The sequence below is a fragment of the Parambassis ranga genome, chromosome 15 (assembly GCF_900634625.1).
Source record: "Parambassis ranga chromosome 15, fParRan2.1, whole genome shotgun sequence".
NCBI classification, from domain to species: Eukaryota; Metazoa; Chordata; class Actinopteri; family Ambassidae; genus Parambassis; species Parambassis ranga.
In genome coordinates, this window is record NC_041035.1 from 11,616,957 (window position 1) to 11,638,912 (window position 21,956).

General features: G+C 40.8%; 1 protein-coding gene across 11 annotated transcripts in view; it reads right to left on the reverse strand.

The window, feature by feature from the left end:
• Positions 1–479: 479 nt before the first annotated feature.
• kcnma1a (potassium large conductance calcium-activated channel, subfamily M, alpha member 1a) overlaps positions 480–21,956 on the reverse strand; it is a 121,039-nt gene continuing 99,562 nt past the window's right edge. For 7 of the 11 annotated variants that reach the window (XM_028422657.1, XM_028422662.1, XM_028422656.1 and 4 more), the window contains 10 exons: positions 19,900–20,026; positions 18,468–18,692; positions 17,734–17,926; positions 14,229–14,342; positions 10,778–10,908; positions 8,977–9,171; positions 8,448–8,566; positions 7,821–8,045; positions 6,730–6,758; positions 480–4,602 (listed from right to left, as the gene is read on the reverse strand). In XM_028422657.1, the coding sequence (XP_028278458.1) occupies positions 4,451–4,602; positions 6,730–6,758; positions 7,821–8,045; positions 8,448–8,566; positions 8,977–9,171; positions 10,778–10,908; positions 14,229–14,342; positions 17,734–17,926; positions 18,468–18,692; positions 19,900–20,026 (1,510 nt within the window). In that variant the 3' untranslated portion in view covers positions 480–4,450. The remainder of the gene's footprint in view (positions 4,603–6,729; positions 6,759–7,820; positions 8,046–8,447; positions 8,567–8,976; positions 9,172–10,777; positions 10,909–14,228; positions 14,343–17,733; positions 17,927–18,467; positions 18,693–19,899; positions 20,027–21,956) is intronic. The other 4 variants (XM_028422661.1, XM_028422663.1, XM_028422659.1 and 1 more) reach the window with 1 other exon arrangement.

A 21,956-nucleotide genomic window follows, 5' to 3' on the forward strand; every position in this document is an offset into this window, starting at 1 on the left:
ATATTAATCGAGTAATTAACAGCTATACTAATTCTGTCGACTAATAATCACAACACATCCCCTGAAGCTGTAGCATAACACAGAATGCAAAGTACTACCTCAAATTTGTTGTACTGTACAAGTCCTGCTACACTTCTGGTTTCTGGGTTAAAAACTTAAAAAAAGAAGAAGAAAAAGAGATTATCAAGGTTTAGAACACAAATACATCCATTTTTAATTTGAGAAAATACAAAAAGAAACCATGTACAATCTATGTACAAACGTTTTGTACAAGACAGTATATTTATCAGCAGATTATATTTGACAGAGTCAGGTAGATCAACTCAGCACCATCAAATAATCATTTCACCCATCATGTCTAGAACACATCCAAACTTAATTAGACTGCTATGTCAAACTCCTGTTTGCTGCAATGACGATGTGCCAACAAATCCTTTCTGTGATATCCTGAATTCTTCCTGAACTGATAGGCAGCCAAAAAGAAGAAAAAAAAATGCAACTTTTCTTAAAAAAATTGCTGAATGCAATTTTAATGTATTATATTAAGACTTGAGACCCACCTCCCATCCCCATAAGTATTATATATTCTATTATATCTAGTACATTTCCCAGCAAATAAATTATTATAACCATCCTTTACAGCAAAAAATAGATTAACAAAAATAATGCAACATACTTTTAACAGTAACATATGACGCACTGTAGTCTTTGATTTGTCCAGTGGAAAACAACACATCTGATGTTACAGGCATGGGCCTCTATGTGCATCTTTCAGTCATCCATATCTCACTACCACATTGACATGGCCTGATAACCTGTAACCAAGCACACAGCAGCGATATGTGTGGTTTGAAGGCTGGGGCTTGTAGCTGTCTGCCCCAGCAGGCCTTTTCTAAATGCCACTTGTCGCTTTAGTGGGACTTTAATATGGGCCCTCCCCTTGACCTCTGGCACTGCCTGGCACTGTACCGGCATGGAGGCATTGATGGCTTGGATGTTCTCCATGCCAGTACAAGACAATGTTCTCACAGTGGAAAACACTCAGACTCAGCTCCCTCAAAAGCGAGCCTGTGTCCCTGAATGACTGAAGGATGCCTGCTCAACTAAATCTTCATGGCACTTCAAAAAACACTCTAAAAAACTTTTAGAGGTATACAATGCAAAGACCTAAAACATCTAATAGAGACATTTGATAAAGGTGTAGGAAGGAGAGACATCAGTGTCGTGTGTAATGCCAGCCTGAACGAGTTGCAGGTAGAAAAAGCACAGTAATCAAGTATAATGAACATAAATGGTGCATTACTTTGCGAGTTTATGTTAATGCCAGTTTGCAGCGTGTACCGTTTCATTTATGAGCACTGCTATGTTTAAGTACCTCCGAAATACTCTGTAAACAAATAAGAAGCAGTTGTGACAGTTTGTGACAAGAAAACGACAAGCTGACAAAATGGAATGTAAACCCTGTAAAAACACAAAGTAATTAAAAACAGGAAAACTAAAGGATGTTCTCTCTTTTGATAACATTTGCTGAATTGGTGCTACCTTCCATCTTAGCGATGGCTGTTAAACCAAATTGAATTCCGCCTGACTTTTTTTTCCCTCTGTGTGTCACTTACAGTACTTGAACAGTCTTCCTACATGAATCCAAGTTCTGTTTTCTTTTCTTTTTTTCAACATAACAATCAGTTTGTCGATTCTATGTATAATGAGTCATTACCATTATCAAATATTAATAGTTCCTTATTGTTCAGGCGAGCAAGTATGCCATTAACAACCCAATTATACATACATTTTAATCACATATTTTTCTGAAAAGAAATCTATTTGCTACAATGTGTGACAATGATGTGATCACAGTTCAAAAGTTCACTTCAGGACAATGTGTATGAAGCTTCAGTATAAGTTGCACCACACCCAATAGACGGACATTGAAGCTCAGATCATTTTCGAGAAAGTAATGTGGTCTATATAATGGTTTGAGTTTACACAAACATATTAAGCACAATTATATCATTTTTTCCATATTCCAAAATGGTCTTTCTGTTTCAGCATGACTTTTCCTTTACAACCTATAAAGCAGGATCACTGCAATAAACACACAGTGTCTCCCCGCCATACTACAACTCATGTGTAGTGGAAAACCAGCACACTGTGCTGTGGTGTACACACTCCTCCCTCCGCACTAGGGACCTAATTTAGGTCAAACACATCTAATGAAGGTCATTCAGTTCTGGCCTACACACAGCGGGAACTATATTCTTCTCTATGATATGCTCTTCAATTAACTACAACATTTACCCCCCCAATACATAATTCTTTACACCTATATTTCATAGCTAGGGACCATTAGTAGTAGACACATTATTTAGTAGCATCTGTGCGACTAAAGGAGGCATCAGATGAGCCTAAATGTATTTCTACAAGCACTCAACAGAGCAAGCTGCCAGGCTGAAGATGCAAGCTAGCTTTATTAGCTCCAGAGTGATGCAGTTTGTTAACAACAGGCTTGGTGGGGGGATTAAAAAATAATCATTTCACTTAGTACAATGTGAAATAAATATTGATAAAGTTAAACACAAAATCCTTTGATATGTCGTAGTCTTTTATCTTTCTAAGTTTTTCACTTGGCTCTTGACTAGAAAAATAAGTACAAATCGATCACGTATATGGATATAAAATAATTATGTTTAAATGTACAAACCCAACCAACTTATTGTGTAAGCTTTACTATGAGTAGTAGTACAGGTATCAGGTCAATCATCCCAGCACTGGATTTGGATCTTTGAGTCCCTTCATGTTTGCACACAGGCTAGCATTAAGAACTCTTCCTCAGCGTCCTTATAAGCAGTCTGTGGCTCAGTTGCATCTCCGCACACTATGCTTGAGCATTTCCTCAAGCTGGAGGACAGAACACAGCAGCGTAACTCCTGAGAGTTTTATTTTATTTCGTTTTCTCTCTTTTTTCTTGAGGCGTGTGACATCTAGATTGGCAACAGAGAACATCCAAGCTCTTTACTGCCTCTGTGCCAACCCTGTGCCAGGCAGTTGCTCTGATCAAAGGAGGACCCATTGATGCCCACTTTTACGCAATATGTGGCATTTCTTTCCTCAGACATGAACTTTACAGACAAAACATTCAGAAAATACACCGCGATCCCAATTCAGCTGCAGGATATTGCAGTGAAACCGTTCAGGGTGGGCACGCTGCTGCTGTTCGTGTTCTGCTCAATCATAGTTGGGGATTTCAGATGCAACGTAGTATCTAGTGATCCAAATCCTTCAAACTTCTACCATGACTTTTGGTTTTGGAGCTAAGAACCAAACCAATGGGTGAAGAGCGGGGGGGGGGGCAGTTGATGCCACTGATAAGCATAACACCAGTAGGACAAGTGGCTGCGATGCACGCACACACACACACACGCACACACACAACGTGTATATAAACACTCCTTAATGGGTCAGGGCAAGTTGATGTTATTCCATCCTTTTCATGTTTTCAGACTATTCGACCACACTGTATCTGTTATAAAGGGGGCTCAGGCACATATCATGCGAGTTTGTATTGGACGTACCGGCAGAAGACATGTAAATACAAGGTCCTCTTTCAGGTAGCATACACCATCACTGCAGCATTTTTGGATTACTGTTTCACAAGATGATTTTGATCTGCAGTTCTGGAATGCTCTCAGTCAACCTGACAAGTCAAGGTGAAGTAGCAAACCTTAAGCAATGACATGATATACAACAACCCAACAATATAAGCATGCCTCCAAAGCCAAGCAGCCCTTCCTTCTGTGTTTTCTTCCTTCCATCATCTCCTCACAGACTTATATATATATATATATATGTTGGTGGGGATGGGCTCTGATGTTTCCAGTTGTTCTGTCAAAAGAAACTTATTCAGTTTTAGTGCAAATAGAACAGAAGCAGACAGGAGATGTGACGCTGATGAACCCAGCTGGTTGGATGTCACGCATCTGGGTGAATCTTTGGGAGATGATATGATCAGTTTATCGCAACCCTCATCCTCCAATAACCAGTCACCGTAGCCATGGAGTCTGGTCACATGAAGAGGTGAACTATTGCAAAGAATTACAGGAAGTACTCTTTTTTTTGTCAACTCTCTTAAAATAATTCCAAAAAGTGCTAGGGGGAGGGGCTGTACAATCCTTATTTGATTGTCATTATGTACATCTCTATGGATACATTAATAATAAAACAATGTCCAAGAGCATGGAAGTAACATTAAAGGTATACACATAGGAGGTCCCTTCCAGTTTGGGTTCCTGTCCAACCCTTGTTTAGAAGAATGAGTGAAGAGAAATGTGTCAGTCTTCAACACCACCTGTCATCATCATCATCATCATTACTCCTCTGCACTGGTGATCTCTTCCTGTCTCTTTTAGAAGAGCGAACAGATGTCTGGTGAGTGGGCAAGAAAACCTGGTGTTCAGCATTCATCTTCAACTTCTCTGATTGGTGGAATCAGACTACTAGTGGATTTGTATTGGTTGACTTGGTTGGCCATGTGAGTGCTCATGGGCTTGATCTGAATGTTCCGTGGGTAGGCATTTTCTGGTTCATCTGTAAACCATTTCTTTTCTGAGGGGGACAAGGCAAAAGAGGAGGGAAACACAGTTAGTTAGACAAAATAAGCAACAATGTGATACTTACAACCATACTGCCTCAGTTTAAGTGAGATTAAGATTTGCATGGCATCAAACTGTCAGGTCCAGTTTTTAATTTTAGGTTCTGGTGTATTGAGCCAATCTGAAGTTGACTAAAGAGGTATTGTCAATAACCTCATGGATACAGTACAGCAGAATATCAATGAATCTCAAGATCAAAATTGAATTTGGCGTTCAAAATATTCATTAAAGGGTTGATACAAGGTTTATTCACCCAAATTACAAAAACTGAATATTATATCTTTTCTTTGCTAGATGCTCTTGCATCCTAGCTGCACAGATAGTTCTGATCCCAGAGATCTTTGCTGTTACTACAACACAGTCAAACAAGAAGCATTCAGAAATTACAGAAAAGTAAAAACTAAAGAAATGCTTAAGTCTTTAGGGTTACATCATTCATCTATAAAATGCTGTGCTGTTGTGTGTTCTGTCAACCATCCAGACTGCAGATGTCACTGGGATGTGTGCCAAGTCAGTGCAAAAAAGCATGTGTACAGCTCGCACCATGTCATGATACAAATAAGCACCATCATAGGTCAATATGTTGTGGAATGGTGTAGAAAAAAAACACCATTCAATCAATCAATTAAACATTATGCTGTTCATATTATTATAACTAATCAAACATGATAATGCATAACTATCTGTGTGGCTATTTACTACTTGTTTCATATTATACAAAAATGTCTTTTGCAATTTGGGTGATCTGGTTTTTAAGGTAATTTTCATCATACCGTATCCTGAACAGACACATTACATAGTTGGCTCACATAATCACTGTCAGCACAGGGAGGAGATTTGAAAGAGCTGGATGTGTCATTTCAGAGAGAATCTCTTCATGTTTAAGCAGGCTATGAGAGCACTGTTTCTGAGGAAAGGGAAGGGTGTATACCAGCTGTCAGAAGTTTGTAAACTCTCTCCCAGCACTTCACAGGCATCTGCAATGCCATTCAACATGTCACTTCCTTTTGGGTGAAGTTGTAATATCAAATTTTAACTTTGCTATGTGGAGCACACCGTGTGTGTGTGTATTAGGGCTTGCACGGAGATTCATTTGTGTGTGCATGTGTGTGTGAGCAAGCTTAAGGCTGCGGGGCGGTGTGTTACAGCACAGACATTTGATGTGTAGAATTGTGCCTGAGGTGAAGCAAGATGTCTGCCATCTCTCTCCAGAGTCTGCTGCTGATACGGTGAACTTAGCGATGTCGCCTCAAACCACCATATCAGGTGCACAGGGTTACAAGGTGGAAACTTACAGACTCATATCCCCCTTCAATTTAAACTTTAAATCGGTCACACCTCCTACTTTCTTGGTGTGACCGATGGCACAGGGCTGGACACACATTTTGTTAAAGTTCTGTGAAGAAGTAAGCAATTTGGCAGCATCAGGGGGATTTGAATCAGCCTGACCTACATGTGAGCTAAGATGTGGGTTCATACATTCAGAAAACATGTTGTTACTCTGTGCTTATTGCTGATGCTGGTAGCTGGTATATATAATAACCTATTGTGTACAGTGGGAGGAAAAAAAAGTACGATCTCTGTCTGCTACAGTCATCTGAGAGCATTCAATAGGAGGGAAGATGCGCAAACACACAGACCTCTCACACAATGCAAACCATCTCAAGTTCAAATAAAATCATAAGAAGGCGTGATAAATAATGGAAAGAAATCATGTGAAAGGGGGGATTTGTCTGGAGAAAAAGAAAATGTATATCATCAAGTAAATAACCGAGGTTTAGGCACAAAGAAAGGGGTGGGGTGGGTGGGTGGAGGAGGGGAGGGAGGGGGTTTTTGTCTCAACCTCATGCAATGTGGAGATGGTCCTGATCATGGCAGGGAGGAGGCAGGAGCAACAGCAGACATTTTGCTTTCCAGATGAAAGCAAAACTTAAACTGAGGCATGGTTTACTTAAGAAAAGAAGAAGGTAACAAATCAAAACAAACTCCCCTCGTCATAACTAAATCCACAGAGGACATAGTTATGATCGGAACCCCGGGTAAAGGTTGCTAAGTCATGCAGAATCGTTAACTTGCATACCTTGGCCCATTCTATTCATCCTTGTTGCACTTCAGAAAGAGAGGTAAGTAATCTACTGTAAGTGAGTAGTATTTACAGTCAATGCACAACTTACAAATCACTACCACTCCAACTAACACTACATATACTGTACAGTATTTGGGCTTTTTAATACATCTTCATTTTAAGATGTACTGAGGTCTTATCATCCACCATTTAATATTCCTTGAGTACAATAACAAATCTGCATGCTTTTGGAATTTATCATGATATTAAAATTACTTAATTTGCCCAAATAATGAAAAATAATTTAAAATTTGGGGGGAAAGGAATAAGAAATATATAACATGAAGGTCAAAATATTTTTACTAAATTTTAAATAATCTTATAATTGTATAAGAAACAGAACAGGAAATAAGAGCCTGCTCAAAAGGGCTGCCAACATGAACATGCAGTAAAGCAGTCCAGATGCACCATGAATAACAAAATATCAACACTGTTAATGAGGGATGATCTCATGAGTATCAGCATATCAGTAATGTTAGCCAATGTGCTCTATATATCAGCTACAGTAAGTCAATCACAATACTACGTCCATGATCCAGGCATAATGATCATGTGCACAAATATCCAACAAACAACAGTTTCTTACTGCACATATACTACAGGTTAGACACAAAACACCTAAATATGAAGACAACAGGTAGACCAAACAACATACTGAGTGTGTGTTGTGCTTTGAGGCCTTTGCTGTATGCTTGTTTCTAACCTCAGTGGCCATGTCCTTCAAACTCATGTTTTTTTTTACTGTTTACTAAGAGCTTCATGTGTTATAAGAGTCTAATGTTATGAGCACAAATTATTCATTTGCCAATGTCATGTTATGATTGCTGTGATGTGAGAGTGAAGACCGCATGCAGCTGATTATGAAATAAACACACAATCACGGGGCATGGACACAAACGCACAATACATCAGTGCATGTGTCATCACAGTCTGCACACATACACCCAGACACACACACACATACACACAAATACACATCTATAAAATACAGGTCAGGTTTAAAACACTAAGCATGCAGACTAAAAAAAGAAAGTGAGTGCACATACTTCTGTTTGTCGCGAGACTCCCGGGTCTTACTGCTGCGGTTCTGCCGGTTGGAAGGAGGAACGGAGTGCACAGAGGAGCTCTTTTTGCTGGAGGAATGGGAGGAGTGGGACGAGTGGGATAAACTTGTCCGAGACTGCCCAGCGTTGTGGTCGAACTGCATGAGGCAGAAGATCAGGTCTGTGGGCACCAGCTCGAACTCGTACGGTGGGTTTGTGATCACGTATCTGTCCAGGAAACAGAGAGAGGATTAAACCTTCACACATGACAGTAAAAATACAGTAATCCTGTAATTATTCCTATTACTGTACTCATCACTGTAAAATGAATAGTAACAGCACAGTAATACATTAAAAATACTTAAAATCCTGTACTGTATCACTGTTAAAGCACTGAGCTACTGTGTTTGTAATTGTAAAAACACTCACACTGTAAAAATCACTGTAAAAATTCAGTATTACAGTATTGTTCTACAGTACGCTAAATGTTTTACAGTGTAAATCTGATGACAGGAAGTGCTGCGGGGTTGTTTGTGCAGCTTTATACGACACTGTACATTTTCTCTTTATATAAAAGCTAAATCACTTATTTTGTTACTCATTTTGAGTGAGCATTAGCATGTGCTGTACCTTTTCGTGCACGGGCTTGGTGCATTGAGATGAGCATCTCTTAATCTGTAGATTCCGAAGCACAGCATGTTGTATGTCTTCAGTGCTTTACAGAACAAATCTCCGTAGCAGCCGCCATCCTGGTGAACACAACAAAGATGTTAGGTCACTCTGATGATCTCAGTTAGTGGGAGCAGACATGATTCTGTGTAAAGGTCTTCTGTATCACTGTTTACAATGGGGATGAATACCAAGCAGGCTGTAAAAACCTTTCACCATTTGTTATCCTAGAAAAACTAAATCACTTCAATATTGGAAGTTCTGTATAACAATAGCATAAAAGAGGTTGGAACAAATTAAACTTTGTACTTCGGTGGTGTTTTCATTGTTCTTTGTAAAACGTTTCTCTCTCGCGCGCCTCCCACTAAGGCCTGCTTTGCGTGATCACTGTTCTTCACATCGGATTAAGGACTGCGAGGAGCGGAGGCAGCCAGATGTGTGCTGCCGGGTAGTGCCAAAATGTGTCATCTCCACTTAAACATCCACTTACCCCCAAGTCAGCAAACGGCCCATCGTAGAGGGCTAGTTGGGCAACGCGACACCTGTCTCGGTTGGCCAGTGTCTGCGGTGTGCTGTATCCTCCTCGGAGAGCATTCTCCTCAGCCAACAGGGCCTCCAGTTCTGGCGTCGCTCCCCCTGTGACCAGCGTCCGGATCAGCGTCAGGATATTGTCATTGAAGTATGTCTGGGGAGAAGAGAGAAGGGGAACTCTGTAAGAAGACACCATTAACAGCACAAGTGGCGAGAGGTGGCAGATGTATGAAGAAAGCACAGTCTCTGTTATGTAGACCCTCAGACTCAGAAACAGAGAAATCTGTCAGTCTTTCTACCAATGATAGGATTATTTTCAGGAGCTTTAAATGTTTATTTATTCATAAGATTACTAAAACACATCTGCTATATTGCCATGGAGATATTTTTTAATTTAGTTACACAGATTGAAAACTATTGTGAAGTGTTATTCTACCCCTTTTCAAATGTTAAAGCAACATAAAGAAATTCATCACTGTCCACTATTTATGAATGGAACCAACTATGATGATGATTCAGTTATCACATTTCTGACAGATTAGGTCAATGTCCTTAACAAAGCCCTTTTTCCAGGCTTTGAGTACTCGTCACTTGCGCACTGTTCAGTGTTCACTTCCCCTTCTGAAACCATGATTTGCCTGCGCTCTGTGGGTGTCAGGTTCTCTTGTCCTTCAAGCCGATCAGGACCTGCTTTTTGCTGCACACGAGGACAGCCGCTGTCACTCGCACCATAGTGGCAGCGCCTCTCCCCCGGGCCCCCTGACAGGCTCGCGGAGCCTCATGATGGATGAGCAGTGTCCATTAGCCGGCTTCACCTCTGACCAGTGCCAGACTACAGCTGACGCTTGCTCTGCTCCACGCTCGGCTCAGCTCTGTCTGCCCCCCTCTAACCCCTCATTCACTGAGAGGACTGCTGGAATTAAGCCATCACAGCACCAAAGACATAAAAACTACTGTTGGTCATGAGAGAAACGGAAGAGGGGGAAAAAAAAATGGTGGTGATAATTTTTCCTCCCATCTCCACCTTTATCTTATCTCCAGCGCGGTGGTGTGACATTGTCAGAAGATGAAAGAGTGTGCTGTTATAGCCTAGCTTGTGTCATTGCCATTACGTTAGCCTTCAACACTTTGTTTAAAGATCTAATAAGGCTTGTGAAAGTTAAATTCGTCGATGAGGAGTAATGCCAACGATTTCCCTTTTGATGTCAGTGGAGATGGCAGGCATGTGTGATCAATGTACTGTACCATTTCATTTACCAACTGCTGCCTACTTGAAATGCCAAAAATGTGCAGAAACTTATCACAACACGGAGATATGTTTTTAATTTCACAGCAAAGACTCACCAGAAGTGAAGAAAAATAATATTTCAAGTGGTATGATTGTGACCACAAACATGGCAGAGTGCATTCTGGAGTTACTAAAGTTTTGTTAGGTCCATCTTCACCTCAAAGTTACTCTCATCTTGTAGTTGCTACCAGTGCAACAACATGTAAGTGTTACACAACTGCAACACAGTGGATGCAGCATCTCCATGTGCTTTGTGTGATACTGCTTTCTACTTGTTCAGGTTCTGAAATTCCAAATAATTCTCTTGTTTTATTAATATATATATATATATATATATATATATATATATATATTCATACACAACTAATCGGAAAATAAAAATTAGAAAATTTACAAAAATGTAAAATTTAGGGAAAAAATATGGCAAAGAAATGGTTGGTGCAGCATGTTAGCAGTCTGTTTGAGAACTCACCGCACTCATCAGGGAGTCAAGTACACTGACAGCGAAGGCGGTGCCGCAGGCGAAGGGCTGAGTGAGGTACAGCTCTGTGTCTGGGTCGTCATCATCATCTTGGTCCAGGAACTGAACGTTTGAGTCGTTCACTGGGAGAAGGGTGGGGGGTGGAGTAAAGCAGCTGAGTTAGACAGGATATTGTGAAGTGTACACACGCACACACACAAACACACACATCTGAGAGTTTAGACATATAATCCTGAGGTCTCAGGTATATATACGTATCGATGGAGGGTCCAATATAATGTAACATCAGATGCACATTATATTTTTGCATCTACAGCTGCACTTAAACACAACATTAACCAACAACTTGATTTCGTCTCCAAACAATCGACATGTTTTGACAGACCCTGTTACAAATGGCCAATGAACAACATATGTGTTAATTTATACACCTTCCTCGTCAATGAGTTGTATCATTGTTTGGAATGTTTGTTTGAAAATGTGTCAACTGGGTAAAAAACAGTTCATCTTTAATTATAAATTTTAAGTACCTTTTATAACATGCAGGGTGCATTACATACATTTGGAGAAAATATGACTTGATAGTATAATATAAGATATATTGATAACCATTGTAGAAGTCCCTAAGTTTCTGTCTATGTTTGTTTAAAATCAAAATGTGCATCTTGAACCAATATAAGCTTCATAGTCAAAGCTAAAATGTGCATGTTTTAAACTAGCACTGTATTTCTTGATTTACCTGTAATGAAAGTGAGACTTCAACAAAGGCTACATGAGAAAATCATGCATTATTAAAAATCATGCTTTTTAAAAAAAATCTAATTTTTTTTATTCTTGATAGATGTGTTTGTCACATCATCACCTTTAGAGAGATACATATTTACCTGTGCCCTGGAAGTCAAATCAAAGCCAGGTAACAACACACTCTATATATTATGATTAATATTAAACAGGTCTGCTAAATATATTAAAATGGCTCAGAATTGATGGCAGAAGAATAGAAAATACCCCCTCTCAGTGCATTTTCTCTCAATGAATCAACGTTGCTTGAGAGATTAGCATTAACACAAGTTTTTATTTAACTCGTGTGATATCTGTGCTTCAGAGATATGGTCCTGATCAGCAAAAAAGGCATCAAATTTAAAAAGAACAGCTTGCAAGATGGATTGAGCTTGAATTTTTTTTTTTTTTTTTTTTTTTGAATTGTGATTTCTTCCCTGGCTTCCTGTGAGCTGTGGAACAGAAATGTCAGTCAAAGAGACAAGGGGGCTGATGCAAAAACAGGCCTGGGCCAAAAGAGTGAGCCAGGGTGGGGTGGAGTGGTTTGGGGTGTGAGAGTGTTTGGAGGAGGGGTGATGAGGGGCCAAGGGGGGTATTGCTATGAAAACAGCCACAAGGACAGACCGAGCATGATCAAAGGCCTAGTGATGCTCTGCAACTGGAGGGGAAGAAAACTAAAAAAGAGGGGGAGGGAAAAAAATCATTAAAAAAAAGGGCCAAAACAAGACAGTCAATTTCAACCAGAACGAAGAATAAAAATGTGTTCAAAGTGAAGCCATGGGAGCAGCAAGGGCCTTGACTACAGCCAGATAAATCAAGACAAGCTGATGAGGAGCAGGGCGGCGGAGCGAGGGAACGAACGGCAGCAGAGGACAAAGGCTCAGCTTACCCAGCTCTGTTATCATTTGTATGTTGGTTCCACTTTTTTTTTCCTGACTGACTGAAACCAATGGCAGTAGTTTGCCAGGTTTAGCTAATGGTGATGAGACATTGCAGAGAGGGGGAGAAATGGTGTATGGTTATTGAAACAGTTTCAAAGATAAAGGCATTTTTCTTTGTCTCAGACTACTCGTGTCACCGCAGAATTACTCCGAAACATTCATGGCTGTCCAGCGTCTAAAAAAGTAAAAGCACCCCGGATTAGAGTGCACACTGGAAACAAAGCCAAAGCTGTCATGGCGCTATACCATTACAACAACAATAAATGTCTTCATGGTGAAGCAGTGAGAGGGATAAACAAGGTCTTATCCATAAACACACCTACCTCACACGCAATGCAAACAAAATTGATCATGCAACTCTGATGAGGCGTGTTTTTTATGTTTTAACTTGACTTTAATCTGCTGCTGGCACTGCAACCTGAACATATGACAGTGTAATTACAGTGTACGGTTCGGGCCAGACATGCAGCCACTCTCTCCTCTGTAAGCTCATACTCCTTCCTTATAAGAGACAATGTTATCACATCTACTGTTGCTGCAGCTGTGAAATTAGAAAAAAACAGTGTTGGGGTGGCACAGCGAACGGAGTTTCTGGTAATGTATTTTGCTACAGTTACAATTTAGTCAAATTACAGTTACAAAAAAAAAAAAAATACCACTGGGGAAAAATTTGAAATTTAACCATTTCAACCCCACCACCCCCTTTTTTGTGGGCTTTTGCAGCTAGCCAACAATAAAATCAATCAAACACTGCACTAACCATGTAAAAAACTACATCAGCAATGTAATCATAGCAGGCTAACTAGCTTGGTCTAACAAACCGGCCAGATGATTTTTTTTACTTTTTTCCTTAAACAATATAAACAATGAACAATACATCCTGGGTTCTGTAAGTGACTTCTGCTAACAATACTATGTAAAATACATTCTACGTAAGCCTCCAAACATTGTCAAACAGCATCAAAAGTTTAGCCCCTTGTACTGGAGGCCAGGACAGAAACCAACATGGACAATCTAGTTTTGAAGATTACACGCGTGGTCAGCAGTGTAATGGGAGAGCCTCTATTCAGGTAATGGCTGGCCGAGTTACAAGTAACATTAGGTAGCTCCTTTCTCTTTCTGGCCTTTTCTTAGCTGGCCTCATGCTCCATTGCTCCCTAATTGGGTCAGGGGAGACAGAGTAGCTGGTCTCTGGTGCTTTAGAAGGCCCCTCAGAGATCTGAAAGTTTCATGAGTCCCCATCACCAGTGGGAATACAACCACTGGCATTGTTATTAATAAATGGACCCATTTTGCAACCAAGGCACTTTTTTTTCTCTCCACCTTTCCTCTTTCTTTCCTTTTCTCCCACTCTCTCCAGCAGGCTGAGTTTTTCTTGTCCATTAGTGGACAAATTGCTGGAGACAGCTTTTGTCCTAAAAGTGCTTGTCTGCCATCTTCAAGTGGAGTCGCCATTTGACAACACCTAGTTCCAATAAGTCACATACGAATATGAATGCGAGTTGGGCAAAGCTACCGACACCATGAAAGGGAACAAAAATTCCACAACACGCATTCCCAAGTCCATTTGACCATGAATGAGTTGGAACTTTTGGTAGCAGAATGAAGTCTCGGGTAATTGGTGCTAGTGACTATGTCTGGAAATGAAGAATGAGCCGAACCAAGGCATCAGGGTGTGCCATGCATAGTTTGGCCTTTGAGGCTGGTGGAAACAGGTTTACCTAGTTCTGTGATGATGGGGATGTTGGATCCGGTGGTGACAGAAGCCTGACGCACGAAGCCATGTACTGGACTGCTGTCTGGAGATGACCTGTCCATTCCTGGAGGCGTGAAACCTAAACACAACAGTAAACACTGTTACAGTTCATGCAACACAGCAACAAATAAAAACAACAACAACAGCTTTGTTTTAAGGCTGGCCAGGAAACTGTAATAGATGTATTCACCGTATTACTCAATCAATACATGTAAAAATACAAAAATTACACTGTAAAAATATCATTTTTGAACATTAAAATCTGTGCTTGGCACAATAATGTTCTTTTTTAAAAATACAGTAAAGATGCACACAACGTTTCAGGACACCCTGTAAACTTCATTTCACAACTTATTATTTACAAAAAAAAACAGTTCAACTTGTGAATCCGACAGTAATTTTTTGCAGCTAAGCTTGATAACTGATGCTCTTAAACCAATTCTGTCAGTATGATTTACAACAAGTTAGTTTTGCATATTGATTCTAATTCAATTTCACAGAAAAATGACACTGTTTAACTATAAAAGTGCCATTGTGACATTTTAACCTGACATATTTTTCTGTTAATTTTAGTTGTTTAATATTTAAACACTTCAGGTGTAATGAATACATAATTATATAACTACTAGTAACCAGGTATTTCGACCAAGTTTGTATTGCGTTTTTTTGTGAAATCTTAAATTTCTCTAGCATTAAAATCAAAATCAAAAACTCAGATTTTATTCTCATTGTGTGTTGTGAACATGGGCTTGTATGGATTAGCATTATTCCCTGTGTAAGCAGAAGCGTAATTTTTTCTACTGCAGAGGTATCATCAGTATGGGGATGTGACCTGGAACTCTGTATCAATACTCTTATACATAGTGCATGTCCGCTCACTCGGCATGAAGTTGTTGAAGTGTGCTTTTTGTGTCATTGAAATGTGTGGACTATCAGAAAAAAGAAACACACACTGACAGAAGCATGAAAAGGCACCTCAGTCACTAAGTGAATGAGGTGCCTGTCTAAAAACTGCAATTCAGATATTGTGCTTTTAGGGGTCAGCTAAGACATATTTAGCATTCACATCCCTCCATCAACGGGCCGACATAAATTTTATATGTTGTTCATTTTGTTACGATAAAATTGGTGAAGTGGATCTTGAAAACCTTTTATCGGAAATGGTGTGGCGCACAACCATGAAATACAAGTGCAAGTGACAGGAGTATGAATTCACATGACTTCACATTTTTGCATTTCCTCAAAGTGACAAGTAAACACCTTAAATCTGTAATGCTATATGCATAATGCATCAACTGTGTTTTGACATCCATCATTTAGTGCTGACTACAGCAAAATGCCAGCTTATAGTGCCACCACCAAGGAAACATAATGCAGGGAATATATTCAGGTCACAAAGTTTTAAAAGGATTGCAAATTCTGTGCGCATGTGTATGTGTGTGTGTGTGTGTTTTCACTGTCAAGAAACTCAATGAGCTGCTTACATTACAAAAGGGATCTTTCAGCCCTTTGCAACAGAAAAGACACCAAATAGTTTAGTACACAGCAGGAAGCACACACTGAACTGAAGCACGGATAATCAGAACTTTTGTTACACCAATTATTGAACTAGGAAGCAGCAGAGGTTTGACACTCGGAGTCAACCGGGGAGCAAAAGCTCAGAGCATCATTTTGTCGATGTCCATAAAGGATGATGTTTACTCCACTGGAGAGTGACAGCCAGGTTTTTTGGATTCTGCCTCTAAAACGCTGCTCTTATTGTATCATAGCGAACATGAAGACGACGCCGAGATGTAGAAGAACAGCTTCCGTTCTGCGCAGTGCGTAAACCAGAAAGCGATGCCGGTGAGAACAGGCGTACACGAGGCCTGCTGCTGAGCTGCTTTCAAAAGCTGTGTGGTTACAAGAAGTTGAAAAGTTGCAGTGCAGTGTGAGCAGGTGGTCTCCATGAACAGGGCTGTACGCCAAAACTAACTTATGAATAAAATGTTGCATCTTCTTGCACAATTAACGTGAATAATAATAAAATATGTAAAAATTATGTTTCAGCATATATTCTTAAGATTATACTAAATAGAGATCCAAACAGGCCACACAACATCTCTGTTCATACTGTAAAGCTCTAACCCAAGTCTGTTTAGCAACAATACCTATAGATGTTTGAGATCTGGGTTGCACCCCCTCTTATCCCTGTAGCCCCGCGGGCACAGCTATGCTCTGTGGTTGACTACATGCTACAGCAGCCGTGAGAAGCTCTCCCCCAGGAAAGCACATGTTTACTTATTCATTTGCACCTTCTAAATTCCACAGACAGCGTCTGGATAGGAGCATCGCTATGAGGAAGGAATTCCCACAGCAGTATCTGTGATACAATAGCAGGGTCTGCGTGAGTGTGTGCAGTTTATTGAGTATGCATGATTGCATGTCTTTATGCATGTGGTAAATAAAAGAGCCAGTTATTGATAACACTAGAGTTCATCTATCGATTCCCGGCAGAAGGTCTGGACTAGCGTGAGGTGGTGTCCTGTTTAGAGACGCTCCCCAGGGCTCAGATGTACCCCTGCTTGGTGGCACTGCTATCGACAACATATCACTCACTCAAAACTGGAGAAATACCAGCATTGGCATTCTCCTAAAACATGTGGAAGTGCTCTGCACTCAAAAAAATGTTGGCCCCTTGAACCTTCAACTATGATTTGTATTCACAACAGTCACAGCGGTGGTACTACATAGTGCTGTGCTCAAGGCACGCCATGCCTTTCAAGCTAATCATAAACTGAGGATTACCTGATGTTTAGGGACAGACTGCGTTGGCATGAACGCCTGTGTGTGTGTGTGTGTGTGTTATGAAAACGTGCACACACAGTCAAACATGAATGTGTGTGCGTGTACATGTCGCTGTTTTGTTGTGACTAATGAGGAGCAGCTGAATTGGCCTGCCTGGTGATTTGTACTCGCTGCTTAATGATGATGAGGCCTGATGGGATGCCAGGTTGGTATGTTTGTCTGCAAACATCAACAATCTGTTCCAGACGATCTGCCAGACTCCAGATCAGGGGGAACAACATCAAATGACACAGTCATGTTGATTACATCATTAAAAAGTATTATCAAAGAGGTTTAGCAGCAACTAATTACCAGGGGCAGGACTGAAATCATCAGAAAATTATGTGGAGTAAACACTCTTCACAGGCTTGATGAAGCAATCAACACAATGATTTGTGTGCATACATCTACAGGAGTTACAGTAAAGCTACTTCACAGATTCAATTCAACGCACACTTGCAGAGAATTTCAATTAAGAGCACTTAGCAGACACTGTGGCTGACAAACTACATCCCCCTCTCCTGTGTGGCCTTCTGATCCCCCTCAAGTCTTTTTCTGTCTTCTTTTTTTGACTACTGTCTTTCTGCCATAACCTGTCCCCTTTGGGCAGCAGTGTACATGGAGTCTAATAGGACGCTTCTTACCTTGGGAATTAGCCTGTAAGACCCCAATGCTGTCATCAAACTGCATAGATTTGATGTTGAGTGATGCCAAGATGCATTCCTTATCCTGCAGTGAGGCATCTTCGATATTGTTCTGATTGGCTGACAGTATTACGCACATGTCACAGAGGTTGATGTTGACAGCCCTTAAATCTGCCCGACTTAATGGTGTACCCTTCAGGGGTGAGGAGAACACAGAGAAAGAGCAAGACAGCCAGAGAGGGAGAGAGAAAGAAAAACACAGAGAACACACAGACATGGGGGAGAGAAAAACAAATTTAAGAAGTGAGCAGAGTGGAGTACTGGGAAATTAGTTAACAAGTATTCTTGTTTTGAGGCAATGACATTCCACTGATCTAACTGGGCATTTGAGATTCAGAGACACGGACTAATCTAAAGGCTGGCCTGCGCTGAAGGCTGTATTTGGGATTCTCCTCTGATCATCAGTCAAGCCGGCCCTAACAAGCTCTAAGGCAGCAAGCCACCCATCTGTGATGGGCACTGCAGCTGCAACACTCATAAACTCCACTTTGGATATGCAGGATGTGTCACTGCTCTGTTGGAGTGGCGGGGAAGGTTCACTGAGCTCTCATGGAGTGATCATTCAATTGAGTAGTGTGTGATCAAATCAAAATGACAACCACTATGAGATTTCAATGTAAATCTGAAGTAAATCAACACTTTGTTAGTAGATTCTGTAGAAAGAGCACACTCACGGGTAAGATGGAGACCTTGGGGAAGTTGTGTAAAGTTTCCCACTCTCTTCGAAGGTAATCCAGCGAGCCCACAAACACTATGTGCTTTAGCTCATGGTAATGGAAGTTGCTTGCTCTTAAAGGCATCACCAAGTTTCGCAGCCCCACTAAAGCAGACGTGACATCCCCAAATATACAGACCACTACATGGCCGCTCAGCACTGTCATGGAGGCTTCACTCCGGGTCTGCAGGGAATACAGGGACGAGGGGGAAAGACAAGAAGAGCAGAGAGAGGAATGAGGAAAAAGTGTAGAACAGAGGACACACTGAGACAAACAGAGCAGAGCTGTTAACAGAGGAAGGAAAATATCATAAGGAGACACATTCTGACAATTCTGATAAATAAAAGTACATTATAAACATTTAATAGTTTGTTAACCAAGCATTTAGCTTTATATTTCTTAAAGTTACATAAACAAGGTTGGTTAACCACTATTCTGTTTATAAGTAGTCATTGTAGTATCACATATGTAATCTTACCGAACATAAAAAAATGCTTTATCAAAATCACAATTGAAAAATGCAGTTTGTAAGTTTCATGACAATGAGATATGAGAATATACTCTATTATATTCATCTTAGCAGCAGCATATTAAAGGAGCAATTTGTAAATGTGGAAACAGCCCTGGACCATAACCTCAAGCCACAAATGTCAATGTAGCATCTAGTATCATCACACAAACTGCTGTTTGTATCCAACAACCAACTTGTATACAGTTGGTTCCTTGATCTCAGTCTCTGTTTGCTGCACCGAACAAGCCTCCAGTCTTTGGTGTTGTCTAATGCTAAAGCTGCACAGCCATGCACGGCCATGCACGGCCATGCACCACCAGCTACAGCAGACTACACAGTAAGAGCTTACGTACGCCATCTCTAGGGTATTTGACAACAGCAACCACTGAAAAGTGGTGCAGCCTTTTTTACCTTTTTTTTTATTTTTACAAAATGCCCCTTTAAGTAATATAAATACCACTCCAAATAATAGTTTTCTCAGTTATCAATAGTATATGTATGTGTTTGGTTGATCCTGAAACATTTTTCTCTTTTATTCAGTAAAGTGCCTTCTGTGTTTTTTTAACCCGAACAAACAGTCCTGTACTCTAAATGCTTACAAACTGCCTTGTTGAAACATCTGAGCAAACTCATGCGTAGAGATCCTTGGTGGATGTATATATAGATATATATATACATATATTTAAAAAACTCACCTTGAAACAACAGAGAGGCAGTGAGAGAAATTTCAATACACATTAGTATGGAATTGCGTTACTACAGTATTGTGGGCAGACTTTTCCTCCCGAGCATACTTACTCACTTATTTGTTTTTTTTTGTTTTTACATTTGTACATTCTCTTATTTTGTACTAGGTGTCCACTCTCATGCCCCACTTACCAGGATGACTTTTTCGATGTCTTTTGATGGGCACCAGTGAAACATCCCTGTCGAGTCATACCTCTTCACGTTCATGTCCATGTTCTCAATTTGTTCGTTTCCGGGAATTAGAAGGGGGTCGTGTCGACTGAAAAACACAACATAGGACAATTGTTGTGACTACAGCCTTGAGTGAAATGAAAGTGTAGAGAGACCACCAGAATTTACTGAGATCTGTAGTGTCTAAATATATTAAAACTTTTCTGCTGCACTAAAAACTCCCACACTATTCCTCCTTCTTGTCCTTGATGTCAGAGCATCAGAAAACTCAGAGACCCAGTGCTCACTGTGGTACAGAGGAGAACAAGCAGAACTTGAGTGCTACTGACTGAATGGCATGACAACACAAGGCCAATTACCAGCTTTTACCCTCTCTTCCAGTTCCTGACGCCATGTGGCACAAATAGCAAAAGCTCCAACAGGCTTACACCTTAAATATTTCAGGAATTTGCCCAATCACATTTTGCTTTCCCAGCTGATGGCCATTAATGTTTCAACAGCATGTCACAACCAAACAGGCTAATCCACAGCAGTGGGCTGCTGAGTTATATCCAGTGTAACACTGACCATGAAAGGGCTCCTGTCAGTCCTGTTATACCGCCTTTCCTGTTTTTGCACTTAATTCTACAAGACGTGTTCTCACAGTTCCTCTACACACAAGCCAGAAAATTTTGATCAAAACAGCCAGGATGAACTGGAAATTTTTTAGTGCAGCTCCTCAACAACAACAACAAAAACAGAATTGCTTGCTAAACAGCGATGTGAATGCAATTTATTTACAAATAATGAAAACCCGGGTTGCAGCAGGGAAATGCAGGGAGACAGACATGTGAGTAATATGGGAGAAAACATCTCAAGAATTTGACATACATCTCTCTCAGTATCACTCTCTCTATCCTCTATCAACACTGTCATTCACTGACAAGGCTTTGATGTCATCTCTCCCTTCAACCTGCATTTGGATTGCATGCCAACGCAGGAAAAAGTAAAAGTTGAAAAAAAAAGCTGTCAATTAGCCACCCTCTCTCTCTTCACTTCTCCTTCTCTCTTCCTCTATCAGTGAGAGCAGGTGATAATAACACTGACAGCATTTAGTGTTTTTACACTCAGCCTGAATCTTTCATCCAGAGCCGCGTGTTGCGCCAATCAACTCCACGGAGCCCCCGTCACTTCAATCTGCTCAGCTCCGCTCGCCTCCACACAGGGGCTGACTGGCGCATGCAGGCGGGCTGCCGCTCCACCTCTCTCTGCCAAGACAGCTATCTTTCACAGAGCTGTCAGCGGCGTGACTGGCAGCCTGTCACAGGCCTCCACACACCTCCCCCTCCTCCCTCCCTCCCTCCTTCACCGCGCCTCGGGTTGAACCTACCACAAGGCTCAAGGAAAGCAGACATGACGTCTGTGCTACAGGGCCACGCCCAAGGGATATCAGCTGTGGATGATACTGTGACATCCTTTGCGACAGGATGTGTGTTGTCAGTCATGACCCGTCAGAAATGTTTGTGGGAATTGGTGTTAATGCCAATGGTGGCAACGCGGCTCATTAGCACAGTGACACGTTGGATTTGCTAAATTAATGATATGGTCATGCTAAATGTCAAAAATACACAAGAAATTAAATAGATGACAGATATATTTACACATAATCAAACCAAATATTTTTCCTGGATATAATATTTTATCAGATGCACTTTAATATAACAGCCTTTCCCTAACAGAAAGTCTCACTCCAGTGCCTTAGCCCCCCTCTTTTCTTTCTAACTCCCTCCCTCAGTCTATATTTCAAACAGAGTTGAGTTATTCCAGTGTATCACTCTGCAGTCATAAGCTGGGGATGGGCGTGCTCCCCCAGTCCCTATCTGCCAGACTACGAAGGCAGCCTCTTGCTTTGAAAATTTTCCCCATCATGCAAACTGACAAAGGCATGCTTTTCAAAAGCCCACAGCCAATCTGTTGATCATTATTTATTTACAAAGGCCTTCAGGCTGCAAGTCCTGTAAAAACCATACTTGATACGT